Genomic DNA, 17,514 nt, shown 5'->3' with positions numbered 1-17,514 from the left:
GGCACCTCACACCCTAAGTAGTGCTGAGCCAGTCCTGTTCTCCCGCCCTTCAGCCCCTTGGCTCCTCTGAGAAACAACATTGCTCCTTCTGTCTAAGCACTTTCTGAGTAATGTTTCTGTCTTGTTGCAGACCCACTTACCCAACATTAAAGTCCATGCCTACTTCGCACCTGTCACTCCACCCCCGTCAGTAGGGGGCAGCAGACAGCGCTTCTGCAGGTGCTGCATCATCCTATGACGGTGCAGGTGTCAGCCTCGGTGAACTGAGTATTTAAGGACACTGCTAGACGTGCCGTGGAGTCTCCAGTGGAAGCAATCCCAGCATTCTGGGCAGGGTTCCAAAGCGAGGGCAGCGTCCAGATCCCCAGAGCCGCACATACACAGGCACATGCCCTCACCCCATCTGCTGCAGTTCTGTGACCGTGGCACCGAAGTTCATACTGGCTGTAAGAAGTGGATTGGTAAAGCCTAACCATTCCCGTTGGACATGCCCAGAAGAAATCTTAGGCCATGGTAGAGGGAGGGGACATTCCAGCAAAACCCAGTGTTACTGCTACTGTGGTTTATTTTATTAAGGGGTTTCTGTGGGGATTTTGAATCAGTAACTGCAATCTTCCAGGGTGAAAGGTAGCATGGAAAAACAATATATGATGTATCCAGGGACCAGAAAGAAAATTTCTTTGCATCCTAGAAATGGTAGCTATCCATTGGGAGATGCTTATGCAACTTCTGTGCTTCCTTGTTTCCATGCCAACATGCTGAGCATGCTCACAAAGAAGGCTCGTCCATTCATCTGATATTTTAGTATTTGGCCCAGAGGTTTCCTTAGCAGCTATATATTGAAATTGCTGGGGTCCACATGTGATCACTTTTACTTCCCTGCTCAGTTCGTCACTGTCACCGTGCTCTGCTCACTGCTGCACCCTGGCTGTCCGTCCCCGGTCCCCAGTCGTAGTTTGCTGCTCACACTCAGTTGTTACTCCTTTGCTGGTTGTTTACAGTTTGCATTTTGGATGATTAGTTGGGGTTACCAAACATTTTTAAAAGAAACATCAATAAATATTTTTTTAATCTAAATTTTACTATTAGGGGACCTGCCTGAATCTTTGCCAGTCTAGAAGGAAACTCTAACAAGAGCAGGGAAGTTAGGCTAAGAAAGAGTTGAACTGTTTTGATGAAAAGAAACTCAGCCCTTTGGTTTCTGTTGTGTCTTTGCACGGTGTGCTCAGTGCGCCCTGCACATTTCCCTCTCCCAAACCTGGTGAGTGTATTAAGAAGAGAGAAGTGCATTATTCATGTGGAGTGCAGGGCGAAACCCCACTACCCACGTGCAGCAGTGCTGGGGGGCGGGGGTCTGTGGTTAGTTTCTGGAGCCCCTCCCCCATTTAATCCCATGGGGATGCGAGAAGAGCCCTGTAACAGTCAGCTGCCTGTGTGAGTGTTGGCGGGATTGAACCTAATGCTGGCACCTCAGAAGACCCAAACGTAGCAGCTAACACTCTTTCTCTTGTTGCAGCCTTCCTCTGAGTGTGGTATGAAGGCAGCCAGATGGGGCCATTGGGGCAGCCAGAGAACCTCGAGAAGGGAGTAAGAGGCTCGGGGTCTATACCGAGCCTGGGACCTGCCCCCATCCCACTCCCCTCTCCTGAGCTGAGAAAGGGGTTTAGTATCTGGCTTATTAAGAAGAAGCCTCTTCACAAAAACTCACACAAAACGAGCGAAATGAAATGAGTTTCTAAAGCATATTTCTAAACTCCAATGTTAGAGGCCTTGCGTGATGTTTAACAGGGTGTTGGGGGAAAGGCTTTTAGGAGGTAGATGTGCAAGCCAGTATGATCCCAGGATGTTCAGAGGACTGGTTTACTGCTATAGGTACTGGTTCTACCAGAATATATAAGAATAAAATCTGATTAATTTCTCCATTAATGTAGAAAACAATCAGATGAAAAGGTCCTAGAATTCTATACTACCAGATTTATTTATCATATTAAACTTATTTAAAATCTTATTTTATTATGTTCTTTTGAAAACTAAATTACTTGTGTTTTTTTATTCCTTCTCCCCTCATGTTCAAATTACCCTGCAGGAAATTTCTTTTTTCCCTCGGAGACCATTTGTTATGTTGCTGACTGGTATCGGCACCTGGGCTCCAGTTCCCTTCCACCTCAGCCAGCATCCTGAGTGGATGGCGCTGCAGAGGCTCTTACATCTGTGTACACCCCACCCCCAGAGACCAAGTCTTACTCTGTAGCCCCGGCTGACCTGGAATTTGTGATTGTCTTTCTGCCTCGGCTTCCCAAATGCTAAGATGATAGGTGTGAGCCACCATGTCAGATTGACTACACTTTTAAAGTTAGACTCGGTGTGCACACATAGACATACACACGTTCCCAGGTGTATTTAGGGTTGGATCCCTAGGGGTCTCATGCAAAACCAAAAGAAACTGAGGGAGCATCAGCTCTAGACTATGTTGTTTGATCCCCCCCCCCAAGTGCCTAACAAGTTGATATTAAACCCTGAATACTAATGGTTTCATAGACAGACATTTGAATTGCCCAAGTCTTGGCCACTCAGGTACTTCTTTTTTCCATCAAAGTTTGAATGAGTCTGTTACCCACCAGTATGTCAAAGGTCTGGAAAATGCTGTTTTTCTTAGAGTGTGTTGCCACATGCAGGTTCATTGGATTTGTCTTGGTGATCTCTGCTGTTAAGACAAATCCCAACCTTTCTGGACAAAGAACACAAGTCAAAAAGGGCAGGTCTGTGGATGTACAGCCCTGGCTGCATACGGTCAGGCAGGAGACATGTTCCTTTCTCAAGTCACATCAGACCCATCATGCTTGGAGGAAAGTAGATTGTTTTTTCAAGTGTTGATTTGAATCCTACACCAGCTTGTTACACTAAGACTCAATGGTAAGTTTCAATCAGGTAGAAAGCCCTGATACCTGAATATATATAAATGCTTCCTGTCTATACGTGCAGAATACTTCTAAGAATTCAGTAGGGTTTTGGCTTGATTGATTGGGTTTGGGGTTGTTTTCGGGGCCATGGCTGGAAGCAAGGGCCCTTGCCCACAGTGAGTATGTTCTCTCATTGAGCTGTAGTCCCAGCCCTAGTAAAACTCACTATGAAAATGCCCCTCTGGGAAAGCCTGCCGGAGGCTGCCAGGCTGACTCGGGAGGGAGATGATCTTAGCGCTGCCAGCGATGGCGCTGCACACACTGCTCAGCCGCCCTACTGAGGTAGTTAGCCATTTCTTCCAGCACCCGCCCTGGCCCTCTGTTAAAACCTCTTTCTTGTGGGGTATGTCCGGTCTAGCTAATCTTGGGATCCCTCTTCCTGGTCTGAGCCAGCTATCAAGGACAGCTGTGAATCCTTACGCCGTCAAGTGGAAGTAGCTCAGGTCATTTCTTACTTGATGGTTCTTGGTGTTTGGTTTTTGACTTTGAATTAAATTTGAGGTCAAACTGATGGTTCTAAAAGACTAAAGGGACATAACTTCTGTCTTCCCCAGTATTTGGTATATGAAAGCACACTATAGGTTGATTTAGCACATGTAAGTCAAAAATGGCGTTTTAAGCATCTCTAAGGGAAACTTGGTAGATAACTTACCATGTTCTTTTGGGGGCATTCTATGCTGTTTGGAATGTTTGTTGTAACTCATTCATCATGAATGAGTGCTGTGGTCACTGAGGTCCGGTCTGGACTGTTTGGAGCTGTGAAGCCCTGATGTCCATTTGATTTTGCTCAGTTATCTTGTAAAATGTGTTTGGAACATTCCTTGACCTGACATGGCTAGGAAGTGTGAGAGCTGTCACTGGAAAGAGGAGAGGGACTTCCTGTCTGTCGTGTGGGCAACCTTGTTGGTGGCAGCTTTGAAACCAGAAACATGATTGCTCATTGGCTGAAATGGCTCAGCAGGTACATGTGTTTGTTGGACACACTGACCCCCGAGCTGTGACAGTGAAGGGAAGGCTGGCTGCTGGGATACAGGGTTTCTCTTTGTAGCTGTCCTGAGACTAGCTCTGTAGACCAGACTGACCTCGAGCTCACAGACATCCGCCTGCCTCTTCCTCCAGAGTGCTGGGATTAAAGGTGTGTGCGTCACCACTGCCTGGCAATAAATAAAATTCTCAAAAAAAAAAAAAAACAACAAAAAACAAGGCTCTGCAAGTCAGACAGCTCATCTAGTTGGCATCAGTGAGAGGGCAGACGAGGAAAGAGCCCTGTTGGACCTTTCTGCCTTGTACAGATGGGTTTCCGTCCCGGGGGTCTTGCTGACAGGCCAGGGATGAGCCCAGCCTTGTCTGAGAAGAGCTAGATGTTTGGTTGGAGGTCTTAAAGCAGAAACCCTTAAATGACCTGAGGACAAAAACTTCTAAGTCAAGGATGAGGGGGAGTAAGAATCTCACTTCCTCACCTTTATTTTTATCTTAAATTTGCATTGGAAGATGCAGAAAACTGAGTATCAATAGGGTGTGATTAGCCCTGCTGGTTTGAGAATAAAATTTGGCTGTAAGTGCTGTATCCACGTGTCCCGACTACATCTTCATTCTCTAGCAGAGAATAGATGTTGTCTCAGCACCAGCTGCTTCAACCCTACCTTCTTATTCTCACCTGCCAGGAACTACCACAAGAGGCAGGCGAGCTTTTTAATATGAAGGGCTTCTGCAGCCTCCCACTCAAGCCAAGTGGACCCGTGTTGTCTGTTTCAGTTTCTGCATCTCTGGAGGCTGTGATCTGTCCAGGGCATTTAGGAAAGTCAGTATTAGCCTCTCACTTGAGTCTGAGCAAATCTTGGGAATTCAAGAAAGTTGCATGTAATATTCAGGAGGAAAAGGCTTTTGTTACGCAGCTCACATGCGGGATGCTGAAGAGCACCCTTTTGCCATCCTCCATCTCTGCCCCGTGAGCATTTGGTCTAAGAGTTGAAACTAGGAGTTTATGGATGAGTGTCAACCCTTCTCAGCCGGCGTGGCACATGGAACAGAAACCCCAGAAACCTAGTGGGTGACCTTCTTTGTTGTGTGTTTTTATTTTGAAGAGTTGGCATGCAGAAATGGCAGGCAGGGCTCACGGGAGAGGATTAGTCTAGAGCTGGGATGCGCTGCCTCAGGAAGAGCATCTGTCGTGAGCTCTAGGACCGCTGCTTCCTGCCTGACACGTTCACTGTGTGTTGTCTTCAGCTCGTCACTCCTTGCCCCTGGTGGCAAGAAGGGCTTTCCTGATGCTCTGGGCGCGAGTGTGGGACAGTGAATACAGTCTTCATCCCAGGAAGAGATCAGGGGACAGGAGTGTCTCCTGTCCAACCCCCAGAACCAGATCTAAGATCTCTGCTCCACTAACTACCTGTGTTAGCTCGGATCTGCCCTGAGTCGCTGCTTTTCTGTTTCCTCCCTTAGCCTAACACTTCTCAGCCCCTGAAACATCCATCCACTCATTTTCATGTCACTAAAGAATGAGGACCTCCAAAGTCTTAGAAAAATCTACTTGAAAATGACTGGTCTGTGGTTAGCTTACTGCTCTCCTGAGAGACACATGACCCCCAGTACCAGACCCGTGCTGTGCTCTCTGGGTTTCCATAGAAGGTGTGTCTCCTGTACACAGGATCATTTCTTACCTAGTTTTGATGACTGTTAATCTCTAACAAATTTAGGAAGGGGTGAGCCTGATATCTTTGACCTCACCCCCAATCCCTTGCCACACCCCTACATGATGCACTTACTCCTAGATCCTACTGGCCTGTGTTCTGTAAGCTTTAGGCCAGCTCTTCCTCCCTGTGATGTGACCCCTAAAAATCAGTGATCGCCACTTCAAAAGGTGTCTGGAAGAGGCTACAACTTGCCTTTCTCCTCAGTTCCTGTTTTATCCACTCTGGCTGCCTCCTGTTTCCTCCCAGGCATTATTTCCAGTTACTGTTTCCTGATGGTTCTGCTCACCTTACCTCCCTTCCAGTGAGCCTGAGAGCACAGACCTGAGTGCTGGCCTGTGCAGAGCTCAGAGCACTGTGAGGACCGCCCCTTCCTGTCTGACTGCTCAGGGCCAGAGATGATGAGTACCTGGTGCTGTCTGAGGAGCTCTTCACTCCTGCACCCCTTCCGCCGACTCCCTGTGCCCCAGCTGCCGGGCCTGACCTGGACATTGTACAGGAGCAGCTGCTTGCTTGTTTCTCACCAGGCCTGCGCCAACACTCAGCCACTCCCCAGGCCCCGCACAGTTCCCCAGTGGGGACTTACCAGGTTCCATTAGCTAAGTGACTGTATGTACAATACTTCCAGCACCCAAGGATGTGGGGGTGGGGAAGATTGTTTTAAATAAGTAAAATCTACGGAGGCAGTAGACGGTTCTTTTTGCTTTAAAAATCTTTGGACTAAAGAAATGTTTTTATATATATAAATATAAAAAGTAAATCGGTTATGTAACTATTATTGTTTCCTGTATGTTCTAATTTTGTTTTATGATGTAATTAAAGGAAATAAGCTGTGAAGACTTTTCATTTTCCTGTGGGAAGAGCCTGACTCTGGACTGCGAATCCTAGTGCGGCCCTAGAGCTGCAGAGGCTCTTGGGGCGGCATCCTTGCTTTGTAAATATTCCTTACTGTCTTCGTTCACGTCATGGTATAAATGAGAGCCGCCTTAACTGGGTTCAGCTCAGCAGTCCGGAGCACTGGCTGCCCTTGCAGAGGACCAGGGAGCAGTTCATAGCACAGGTGTGGCAGCTCGAACTGCCTGGAACTCCAGTTCTGGGGAGCTGATGCCCTCCACAGGCACCATGTGCATGTCTTGTTCTGCACGGTTGTGAGCCTGATGTGGGTCCTCTGCAAAAGCAGCAAGTGCTCCTAACCTCTGAACCAGACACAGTCTCTCCTTGACGGGCCTGGCACTTAATATGCAGACCAAACTGGCTTCAAACTCAAAAGATCTGAAGAACTTGCCTCCTGAGTTTCAAGACTGAAGGCATATGCCACCATGCCTCGCCTTAATAAACTTAATAAATTTCTAACTGGAACCTGAAGTCTCAGAATGTAAATCAGTGGCAGGATGCTTATGTGTGCCCGGGTCCATCCCCAGCACTGCCCCTTGACCTGAACCCCTGATTTCTGGGCAGGACTTGCCTTTCCCTTGTCAAGGAAGGGGTGGGATCAGGTGGAGTGAGTGCAGAGAGATGCATGCAAGTGCAGAAGTCACAAGGTCTAGGTTCAGATCTGTAGCCTCTACCACCTGTGTAGACTGCAGGCAGCTCCTGTCTCCACTAGCAATGTCTAATACAGATCTGGTAGCTAACGCTACTTTGTTGGCCTCCCTTTAACAAATATTTCAGTATCCAGCCTTTGTTAAAGGTCTTGGATATACAATGGGAAATATAGCAGGTCCTGTGTAAAGATGAGCGAGAGTCAGATCTGCTGGCTTGGCGCACTGATGCATCCCTCTGATGCAACACCTGAAAGGTGGAGGCGGTATAGACCCCAAGGTTACCCTGAGCTGTCTAGTGAGACCCTGTCTTTAAAAAAAACAAGTTTGGTTCCCGGCACCCACAACAAGTGACTCACAATTACCTGTAGCTTCTGCTACAACCATCTTCAGCAGCCCAGATGCCCCCTCATGGCCTCTGCTGATAGTAGGTATGTAATGTACAAACATACATGCAAGAACTCACACACAGAAGGCAAAAATTTAAAAAAAAAAATGGGAGCCGGGCGGTGGTGGCGCACGCCTTTAATATCAGCACTCGGGAGGCAGAGACAGGCAGATCTCTGTGAGTTCGAGGCCAGCCTGGTCTACAAGAGCTAGTTCCAGGACAGGAACCAAAAGCAACAGAGAAACCCTGTCTCGAAAAATCAAAAAAAAAAAAAAAAAAAAAAAAAACGGGCTGGGGAGATCCCTCAGAGTTTAAGAGCACTGGCTGCTCTTCTAGAGGTCCTGAGTTCAACTCCCAGCAACCACATGGTAGCTCACAACCATAATGAGATCTGGTGCCCTCTTACGGCATATAGGTAGAACACTGTATACATAATAAATCTTCCTTTTGAAAAAGGTTCCAGTGGAAGCAGGAGGATCAGGTCATCCTTGGCTACATGACAAATTTGAGGTGAGCCTGGGCTACATGACGCCCTCTTTCAGACCAAAATAGAAACAAAGGTCTGAGGAAGCACTTGCCTAATGAAGGAAAGGCGCTTGGGCCAATAAACAATTTTTTTTTTTAAGTTATCAGCGAAGCATCATGGCCCTTAACTCCGGCAGGGGCAGGTGGATCTCTTAATTCAACATCAGCCAGGGTTACACAGAGAAACCTTGTCTGGGGGTTGGGGGAGAGAGTTATCTACAGTACTATAAAAACCCTTGGGTTGATGAAATCATGAATCCCACTTGACATCCTCACCCCTTCTTCCCCCTCCCCCCACAGACTGTTAAAGATGGTTTCCTGTCACGCATCCCAGGCAAGTTGCAATCCTTGTGACTCAGCCTGCTGACTGGCGGAATTACAGGTGTGTGACATCTATTCTTTATGCTGTATAAATCACAGATGAGGTCTGAATTAGTCATCTGTGGGCCTTAGAGTCCCTGTGAGGGATGCGTGCAGAGGTGGCTGCCTGGCTGTTAACCCTTACCTTTCTGAAGAAGATGCTGCCCAAGTCTTTAGATCAGCAAGGTTCCCTTCCCCTCTGTCAGTCCAGTCAGTTTAAATTGTCTTCCAACTCACTTGCTCTCGCCAGAGCCCATCAGGTTTAAGATTCAGCAAGGGAATGAAAATGAGCAAAGAAAATGTCATGAAACCTATTATTCTGAGCCCTAAAAAATGTTTTGGAAGATAGCTGGTGAGATTTCTGAGGCGGGAAAGCTGCCTGCTGCCAGCCCTGCCAATCTTGGTTTCCATGGTGGAAGGAGAGAACCAACTCCTATGAGTCGGTTCTGACCTCCACGTATGCATGTGTGCACCCAACCCACTAAATGTAATTTAAGATTTTAATTGAAAAACTGCCTGAGGCTCAGTGGTTAGGCATCTCCAAGGCTGTGCTCAAGTCTTCAGAACCACAAAGAGAAAGACACATTGGAAACTATGCTAAATTAATGGCCTTAATGTGGGGAAAGATTATTTAAGCCCTTAAATAAGTGTCATTAAAACAGGTGCAGGCTGTTTCTGTGGTTACGTATGCGAAGTCCTGGTTTGCTCTGAGCATTGCCTTCTAGTCTCAGTGCTGGAAAACAGCTACATTTGCCCTTGACTCTCAAGAGCTACCGTTCAGTCGATGCAAGAGGTCTGAATGTTGAGTTTCAGAGGCTGTAGTCCTTAGTTTTTGCCCAAATCAACTGGGTAGAGGGGCGGGAGTCCAGCCAGATGGAGTTTTGTTTTAATTTTTATTTTATGTGCATTGGTGTGCATGTACATCTGTGTGAGGGTGTCAGATCTTGGAATTACAGACAGTTGTGAGCTGCAATGTGGGTGCTGGTCCTAGAGGACTCGGGTGCTCTAGGGAAACAGCCAGCAGTTCTCTTCACTGCTTAGCCACCTCTCCAGACCCAGTCAGATCGATTTACTTTGCCCTGGGCCACATCTCATTCCCTGAAGAGTTTAAAGAGTGTTTCTACTTAGAAATTCTAAAACCAAACATTATGTCCTTTAAAAGTTACCTTTTCGATTGGAGAGATGGCTCAGTGATTAAGAGCACTTGCTGTTCAGTTCCCAGCACCCACACAGTGGCCCACAACTGTCAGTAACCCACTCCATGGCATCTGACACCTGGTCTCCGTTGGCATAGGCACGTATGTGAAGCACAGACATTTTTAAAATCTTTTCAATCTACATTTTATGGGTTCATTTTTTTTTTTTGAGACAGTTTTCATTACATGGCTCCAGCTGTCCTGGAACTCACTATGTAGACCAGGCTGGCCTGGAATTCGGAGATTCTCCTGCCTCTAGTAATCGGAATTAAAGGCAAACACCACCACACCCAGCTAAAAAGTTCATTTTCAATTCAAAAAATTTTTTTTAAAGATTTATTTATTTATTATGTATACAACATTCTGCTTCCATGCATGCCCACATGCCAGAAGAGGGCGCCAGATCTCATTACAGATGGTTGTGAGCCACCATGTGGTTGCTGGGAATTGAACTCACAACCTCTGGAAGAGCAGTCAGTGCTCTTAACCACTGAGCCATCTCTCCAGCCCCCTGAATTCGAAAATTTTTACAAGGAAGGAGTAAGTAAGTTTTTGTTTGTTTTTTTTTTTTTTTTTTTTTTTTTTTTTCGAGACAGGGTTTCTCTGTGGTTTTGGAGCCTGTCCTGGAACTAGCTCTTGTAGACCAGGCTGGTCTCGAACTCACAGAGATCCGCCTGCCTCTGCCTCCCGAGTGCTGGGATTAAAGGCGTGCGCCACCACTGCCCCGTGTAAGTAAGATATTTTGTTGGTACAGCGTTGAGCAACCAACACTGCTCGTGGCAAACACTGTATTGCCAGGGGATTCTTTTTTTTTAAATATATTTATTTATTATGTATACAATATTTTGTCTGTGTGTATGCCTGCAGGCCAGAAGAGGGCACCAGACCCCATTAAAAATGGTTGTGAGCCACCATGTGGTTGCTGGGAATTGAACTCAGGACCTTTGGAAGAGCAGGCAATGCTCTTAACCTCTGAGCCATCTCTCCAGCCCCTGCCAGGGGATTCTTGCCTTCTCAGCTTGGACAGCTCAGGAGGAGTGGCAAGGGAGGCTGTGTCCAGCCTCCAGCATAGAAAGCAAAGGGGATTAAAGCACAGAATATGCTGACCCTTTTTACCTAGGGGTCAGCTGGACATTTTCACATGACTTCTGGGCACATAGAGCCAGGCTGGCAGCAATCCTGGGCTTAGGTCAGAATCCAGTACTAGTCATCTGAATTGGGCACTAAAAGTAGCACTCCACCGTCCACGCTACCCGTCAGAGAGCCCGATACCCTCCACAGCCAGATGTTCCTGCAGACTCCTGGCAGAGCAACATCATCCTCACCTCCCTCATCTGTGCCGTGCTGGCTTAGCAGGAGGGATCCTCATAGCCAGGTTGGTGAGATCCTTCCAGCCACACTGCTGGCAACAAGTGTTGGAGCTCCAACAAGAGGCTGGAGGGACCTGGCCTCACCTTTCCCTGTGTCAGCTGAGAGGCCCAGGGTGTGCTAAACAGCTGTCGCCCTTTCTAGGCAGATGTCGCCCTCTCTAGGCAGAGATGCCACCCTGCCCTCTCTAGGCAGATGTCGCCCTCTCTAGGCAGAGATGCCACCCTGCCCTCTCTAGGCAGATGTCACCCTCTCTAGGCAGATGTCACCTTCTCTAGGCAGATGCCGCTCTCTCTCAAACCTATTTATTCATTTTCAAACAGTCTCGCTGTGCAGCCCAGGCTGGCCTTGAGCTCAGGGTCCTTCTGCCCAGCCAGGTGTGTGCTGGATTTGGGCCAACTGGAGGGACACTTTGCTTTACCACAACCCCAAAATAAGATTAATTTTTTTTTAGGATCAGCAATGCCTGAAAGAACGGTGAGCCAAGGAGACACATCTGTCTTTGGAGCCAAATGGAGTCCACGGTAGAGAAAGGAAGCTGGACCTGGGTCAGTGACTGATCAGGACCTCCCTGGGAACATGTTGCTGCCACCTGCCCTTTTACCTGCTTGCTGAGAACAAGGATGCCCCTGGGGCCCTGGTCAAAATTGTGGTGGATCCGATTGGCCAGGAGGACCAGGGGCTCAGCCAATTTCCCAAACAGTTCTACAGCACTGAGTTCATCCAGAGAGATCTCTTTATAGAAGCCTGGGGAATGGGCAAGACAAGTGGGAGGGAAGGGGTTGCCGGGAGGATGGTTATCCCTGGAGGAAGGTATTGTCAAGGTGGCCACCTCGCGGAATAAGGAATGAAAGGTTGAATGAGGGGAAAAAAAAAACACTTTGATGCCAAGTCCCCAGTTTAAAAAAAAAAATGGGATACTTAACCTATGATGGTGACAAATGACAGAAACCCAGGCACAGTAAGATTGTGACGTTCTCACTAACAGTGACAAACAGGCAGGAGCAGGGAAGTCTGTCACAGTGGAATGAACCCAAGAGACTTGGGGAGGACAAAGGACCAAGGAGATGGGGACTGAAGGAGGCAGCGTGGTGTCAGGAAGGGCAGGTCATCTGCCTCTTCCAGTCCAGAAGAAGATTCTGGAAGCCTCCTCTGATTGTCTTCTGTGAAGAGATGGGAACCTCACCTGGGCCGGGTGTCTTTGGAGCCTGTTCTCTTGCCTCCAAAGCTGCAGAGAAAGCCAGCGTTGTCAGGTGGGCGTAAGCCAGAAGAAGTCCATTGACTCTTCAAAGGTGAACAACTCGGTGTCCACTTCTCAGTTGCCAACCCTAAGAGAGATTCTGCCTTCCACATCACAAGGGAAGAAGCTTATGATTGGTTTCTCGGGTAACTTGACGAATGCTTGTCCTGGGATGTAGGAAAACTAAAAACAGAAAGGGGATGCCATAGAATCCTTTCATTTCTTGCTGCTGGGGATCAAACCCTGGGCCTCATTAATGCACTTAGCACACACTCGGCTCTTGAACCGAATATGGAGCTCCAAGCTAAGTTTCCACCCATCCCTGCTAGCCTTGCTCTAGGTAGCTTTGGATTGGCTCCCGGCCTTGGGCCCAAGCTTCTTCCTCTAGAAAAACAAAGCAGAAAGCCTTTACTACTATAATCCAAAGACTAGGGAGAGGGAAAAATGAGGATCAGGAGTTCAAAGCCATCCTTGTCTACACAGTGAGTTTGGGGTCAACCTGGGCTACATGAGACTCTATCAGGGAGATGGGCATGACACTTAAGTGGTCATTAAGGTGCTTCGGGCTCAAACATTTTCTGAAACACCTGCTAGTCTAGATTGCAGGGGCCATTCCCTTGGGATGGAGACCTTGGTTGGTAGTGCCCAGCTCCTGGTTCTAAGAGTATTGAAAAGGTGAGTCCCATCAGCAATCCCACAGATCTGGATAAGGTCCTGGCAAGTGAGCATCAACAGAGCGGTGTCTAGAGAGGCACACAGGACCAGGGGTGGGGAAGGAGTCTGGGGTTGCGGAGGCAGGAGACACTCCACTAACTCACAGCTGTCCCTAACAAACTCAGACATGGCATGGGAGTGAGGTGTAGATCCAAACCCAGGGTCGACCACTTTTAGCTGTACGTTCTTGAACAAGTTAGCATTTCTGGACCCTGTCCCCAAATACACAGGGGAAACGCTAGGGACAGTAGTGTCATGTGGCACTCGGTCCTCAGTAAAAGTTAATCTAAGGACACACAGCGAGCCAAAAATAGAAGGTTTTCTTCCAAAGTGCCCACCTTCAGTTGCTTATAGTTTGGTCCCTGCCAGATGCCAGCCCCACCAGGAAAGTTGCTCAGCGTCCCACGGTAGCTGAGGAAGCGGTGCTGATGCAGTCACAGCCTCGCCTCTGAGATGGAGTCTTTGGGGTTTGGGTCCCGAAGCGTGAAGACCACCAAGGTAACCCCAGGAACCCAGGATTACTGATCACTGTGGGCAGGAGACTGATCCCTCCCTCTCTTGAAGACTCACAAGCCTGACCTGAGAGGCGCGCTGTCGGGATCCTTGCCATTAGGCACAGTCTGTGGTTGTACCATATTTGGCCACCAGGAGGCGGAGACAACCTGTTCTGCAGAATGAGAAGACGCCTTGAGGCTTTAGGATAGAGTCTGGAAAATAGCAGACTGTTCAACTAGACTACTCCCCAAGGGTCCAAATAAATCCCTGAAGGACAGAATCAGTGAAGGGAAGTTGAGTCTCAGGGGAGTATGTCCAGCCCCAAGGCACCCTGGCTCCTTCAGGCGTTGGTGCATCCCGTTCCTGCCATCCTCTATGCCAGCCCCCGTTCTCACACCCAGGGGCTAAGCCCCACCTCACCTCACTGGAACCTCGCAGTGGGTTTACAGCCACAGAAGAGGGGTGTATGGCGAATAGCAGAGAGGGCCTTTTCAAGGGCGGTGGCGGGGTTCATTAAGGACTATTAAGGGGCCAGGTTAGGTCCCTGTTTGGAAGAAAGGCATTGATGAGGTCAAAATTTAGCAGGAAAAGGCAACCTGTTACAGTGCTAGGGGTGGAGGAGGGGACCAAGACAGCAGGCAAGGAGTGGCAGGGCGCAGGACTGGCCACCTGAAGTCTCAGCTGCTGGAAACAGGCTGAGGGAACAGTGCAGCCACAGATGGAGGGTCAGGGTGATCGGGGAGCAAGCACAGAGCCCGAGGAGTCCTCTGGCAGATCGCGTCTTTTTTTTTTTTTTAAAAAAAAAAAAGATCTTTTAAAATAAAATTTATGTATACAAAATTCTGTCTGCATGTATGCCTGCAGGCCAGAAGAAGGCACCAGATCTCCTTCTAAATGGTTGTCAGCCACCATGTGGTTGCTGGGAATTGAACTCAGAAACCCCTGAGCCATCTCTCCAGCCCCTGGATCCAGTCTTTAGGGCCTCAGTGTCAGGTGGGACCTTTGTCCTGCTCTTGCAGTGGGGACACCTCTAAGAAGACTGAGTGTTGTCACAGGCTGTCTGATACTCTTAAAGCAGGGGCTGTTTCCCAAACCTCTCCAGGTCAGTCAACTCCTTTGGGCTCCAAAACTGTGATGAAGTCTTAAAGGTCCCTGCTTAGCCTGTCCACCTTCTCCTTAGGGGCCTATATCGGACGGGAACTAAGAAAGAGGGCAAACCCCGAGACCAACCACCCAGCAGCAGCAGGCTGAGAATTGGCAGCAAGGCGTGGTTAGAACCCTCACAGCCAACAAGGCAGGGAGCGAGCCTGGGTAGAGAAAGAATGGTCCAATGTCCCCTGTCCCCCAGATGTCTCGATAAGGCAGCAGCAGCAGGCAGGTGCTCCAGTGGACGGCCCTTGCCCTGGGGTCAGGCTGGAGGCAAAAGGACCCTTTTCTCCATTTTTCCTTCTTTCAAGGCGTCAACTTAAGGCAGAGGAACAAGCAGGTAGTCCCAGGTCCCACTTCACTGGAAGAATTGCAAATTTTCATCCATGCCCCCTTCCCTCCTCCCAAGCACCAAGGACAGAGGATATAGCTCAGCGAGTGCTTGGTTGGAGTATGGGAGGCCAGGGCTTCTTCTCCTCGTTATCATGGTTTAGTTTTTAGTTAAGTCTTTTAAATAGACTCCCAATCCAAATCCAAATCCAAATCCAAACAGTTGTGAGCTGCCATGTGGGTGCCGGCAGTGTTTGAACCCAGGTCCTCTAGAAAGTCAGCCAGTGCTCTTAACCGCTGAGCCATCTCTCCAGCCCCCTCCAGCCTCGTTCTTTGCACCATGTCCCTCTCTTGTCCCTGCATCCAAGCCACGTGATTACTCGTGTATCTTCGTAGGGAGCCGGCCTCTCGTGGACGCGACTTGACGCGGTCCCTCAATCACGGGACAATGGGTGTGACACAGAATGGCCACCGACCAGGTCATGTGTTGAGCGGAGCTCATGCATGAGGACGACTGTGTCAGCGAATTTCTGAATCTCAGCTCGGCTGGGCTGCCAACTGTGTCCTTGAGAAAATCCTCAGCGCTTAGCAGTTCCTACCCACCCAATTCTGGGCTACAGTGAGGGTCAAATTAAATAATAGACTACAGAGAGTTCTACTTCACAGTGACGTCACGGTGGTGACACTGGCTTCCTGCCCAGAGGAACAGTCATACTCAGCCTTTGCCAGGTCAAGGGGGGGGGGTGCTACCTACAGCATCTGGGGGCATTGAGTGGCATCACCCAACTTGGAGGGGTAGATGTGCACCTCATAGGACTCTGATCTGGGAGAAATCAGGTGATCATGATCACCACGCTGAGAGGCACAGTGGCAGGTCCCTTCCAGCATACCCTGAGCTTCTTCCCAAGTTTAAGTTCCCCAGGGCAACTTAGTCTGGTTCAGGAACATGAGGGTTTTCTGCTTCTTCATGGTCAGCCAGGTGGCTGCATATAAGCACATACTGGAGCAGGGAGACTGCGTGAGGAACTGCTGACAGGCATAGACCCCGAGTGTCCTGCCCTGGACCCCCTGCGTGAGGAACTGCGGACAGGCATAGACCCCGAGTGTCCTGCCCTGGACCCCCTGAGTGAGGAACTGTGGACAGGCATAGACCCCGAGTGTCCTGCCCTGGACCCCCTGCGTGAGGAATTGTGGACAGGCATAGACCCCGAGTGTCCCACCCTGGACCCCCTGCGTGAGGGACTGTGGACAGTCATAGACCCCCCCCCCCAGTGCCCTGTCCTGGATCCCCAGCATGAGAAACTGTGGACAGCTCTTCCTGCTTCAAACAGAGCAGGGGCTCCATGACAGGGAGAGGGCACCACCTCTTTCATCCATGTCCATCCATCCTGTAAGGGGCTCTGTCTCTCTCTGCCTTTCTCCCCAAAGAACCCGCAGCTTCCTATTGCAGCATCCCACGGGCCACCAGGGCCAGGGGGTCCTCCTCCACTTCCGCTGGCCTCCAGCTCCACTGTCAATATGTGGCCATCTATTCCCTGCTTTTGTGACTCCTAAGGCATCCTTTTTAAACATCCAGCCAGGTCCAACAATGATCCAGGAGAGCAGGAGGAGTTCAGGGTGTTTTGAGATATCCCAGAGTTAATAAGTTCTAAGAACACTGGATGACTTTCCAAAAAAGTGCAAGAGCAGGAATTCTGCCTGTTCCTGGACTGGAGAACAAGGCCTTGAAGGCCCTGCTTCACCTGAGCAGTCTGCTGAGGGGTACCACACAGCTCTCCAGACTGGGTCGCGGGTTTTCTACTAAAACAACATCTTCGGGAGAGAGCTCAGGCACAGGGTTAGGCTGGACCCGCCGCTGTACCTCCTTCCAGCCTTTATACACCAGCAATGCACAGAGGGTGAGGAACGGCCTCTCACTGGCTGGACACTCAGGACTCTGGGAGATGAGCACCCACTGGGATATCCCAAGTTGGTGTCTCCAGGGCCAATCATTGACTGTAAGGGGAGGTGGTCTCCTACTCTCTAGTGGTCCCAAAAGGTCCAAGGAGTAAGGGACATCTATTTAGCACCAAATCCACACGTCATGCAGAATTCTGAACATCCCTGGCCTTGGGACACTCACATAATCCCACAGGAAGTGCCTCTTCACTCTAGGAGACAGAACAAGTAGACATAGAATCACATGATCCCCAAAAGGACCTTTGCTCCTCAATTCCAACATCTCTATGGAACCACACACACACACCACAGGCCAGATGCTGGCGGGACACCTGTCCCATCACTGAGGGTAACTGACTGGGGACCACCCAGGGGTTGGCACTCAGAGGAGGAGACTTTCATAGGGGTGGTCTCTTTGCCTTCCATGCCCTGTCCTGGGGCATGGAGCTGCTACATTTTTGGACAAACAGCCTGCCTGGGGAAGTGCTCTCTTCCCCCACATTAAGCCTGGTCCTCGGTCTTCATTATACACAGACAGCCTAGTCTCCATCCACTTCCCCCTTACCCCCCCCCACACACACACTCTAATCACATAGCCTGCCTTACATGATCCCAGATACCAA

The 17,514-nt window shown here is 49.2% G+C and overlaps 1 protein-coding gene across 1 annotated transcript in view; it reads left to right on the top strand.

Annotated features, from left to right (window-relative positions):
* The window catches only part of LOC121442321 (F-box/LRR-repeat protein 20-like), a 72,188-nt gene extending 65,701 nt beyond the window's left edge, over positions 1–6,487 (top strand). The window contains 1 exon segment of the mRNA XM_041643822.1: positions 131–6,487. Coding sequence (XP_041499756.1) covers positions 131–238 — 108 coding nt within the window. The 3' untranslated portion in view covers positions 239–6,487.
* The last annotated feature ends 11,027 nt before the right edge of the window (positions 6,488–17,514 follow it).

The sequence above is a fragment of the Microtus oregoni genome, unplaced genomic scaffold, assembly GCF_018167655.1.
Source record: "Microtus oregoni isolate MIOR12 unplaced genomic scaffold, Mior012 000091F_ref0000469, whole genome shotgun sequence".
Taxonomy (NCBI): domain Eukaryota; kingdom Metazoa; phylum Chordata; class Mammalia; order Rodentia; family Cricetidae; genus Microtus; species Microtus oregoni.
The sequence above is the reverse complement of the archived record's forward strand: the minus strand, read 5'-3'. Positions and strand labels throughout refer to the sequence as shown.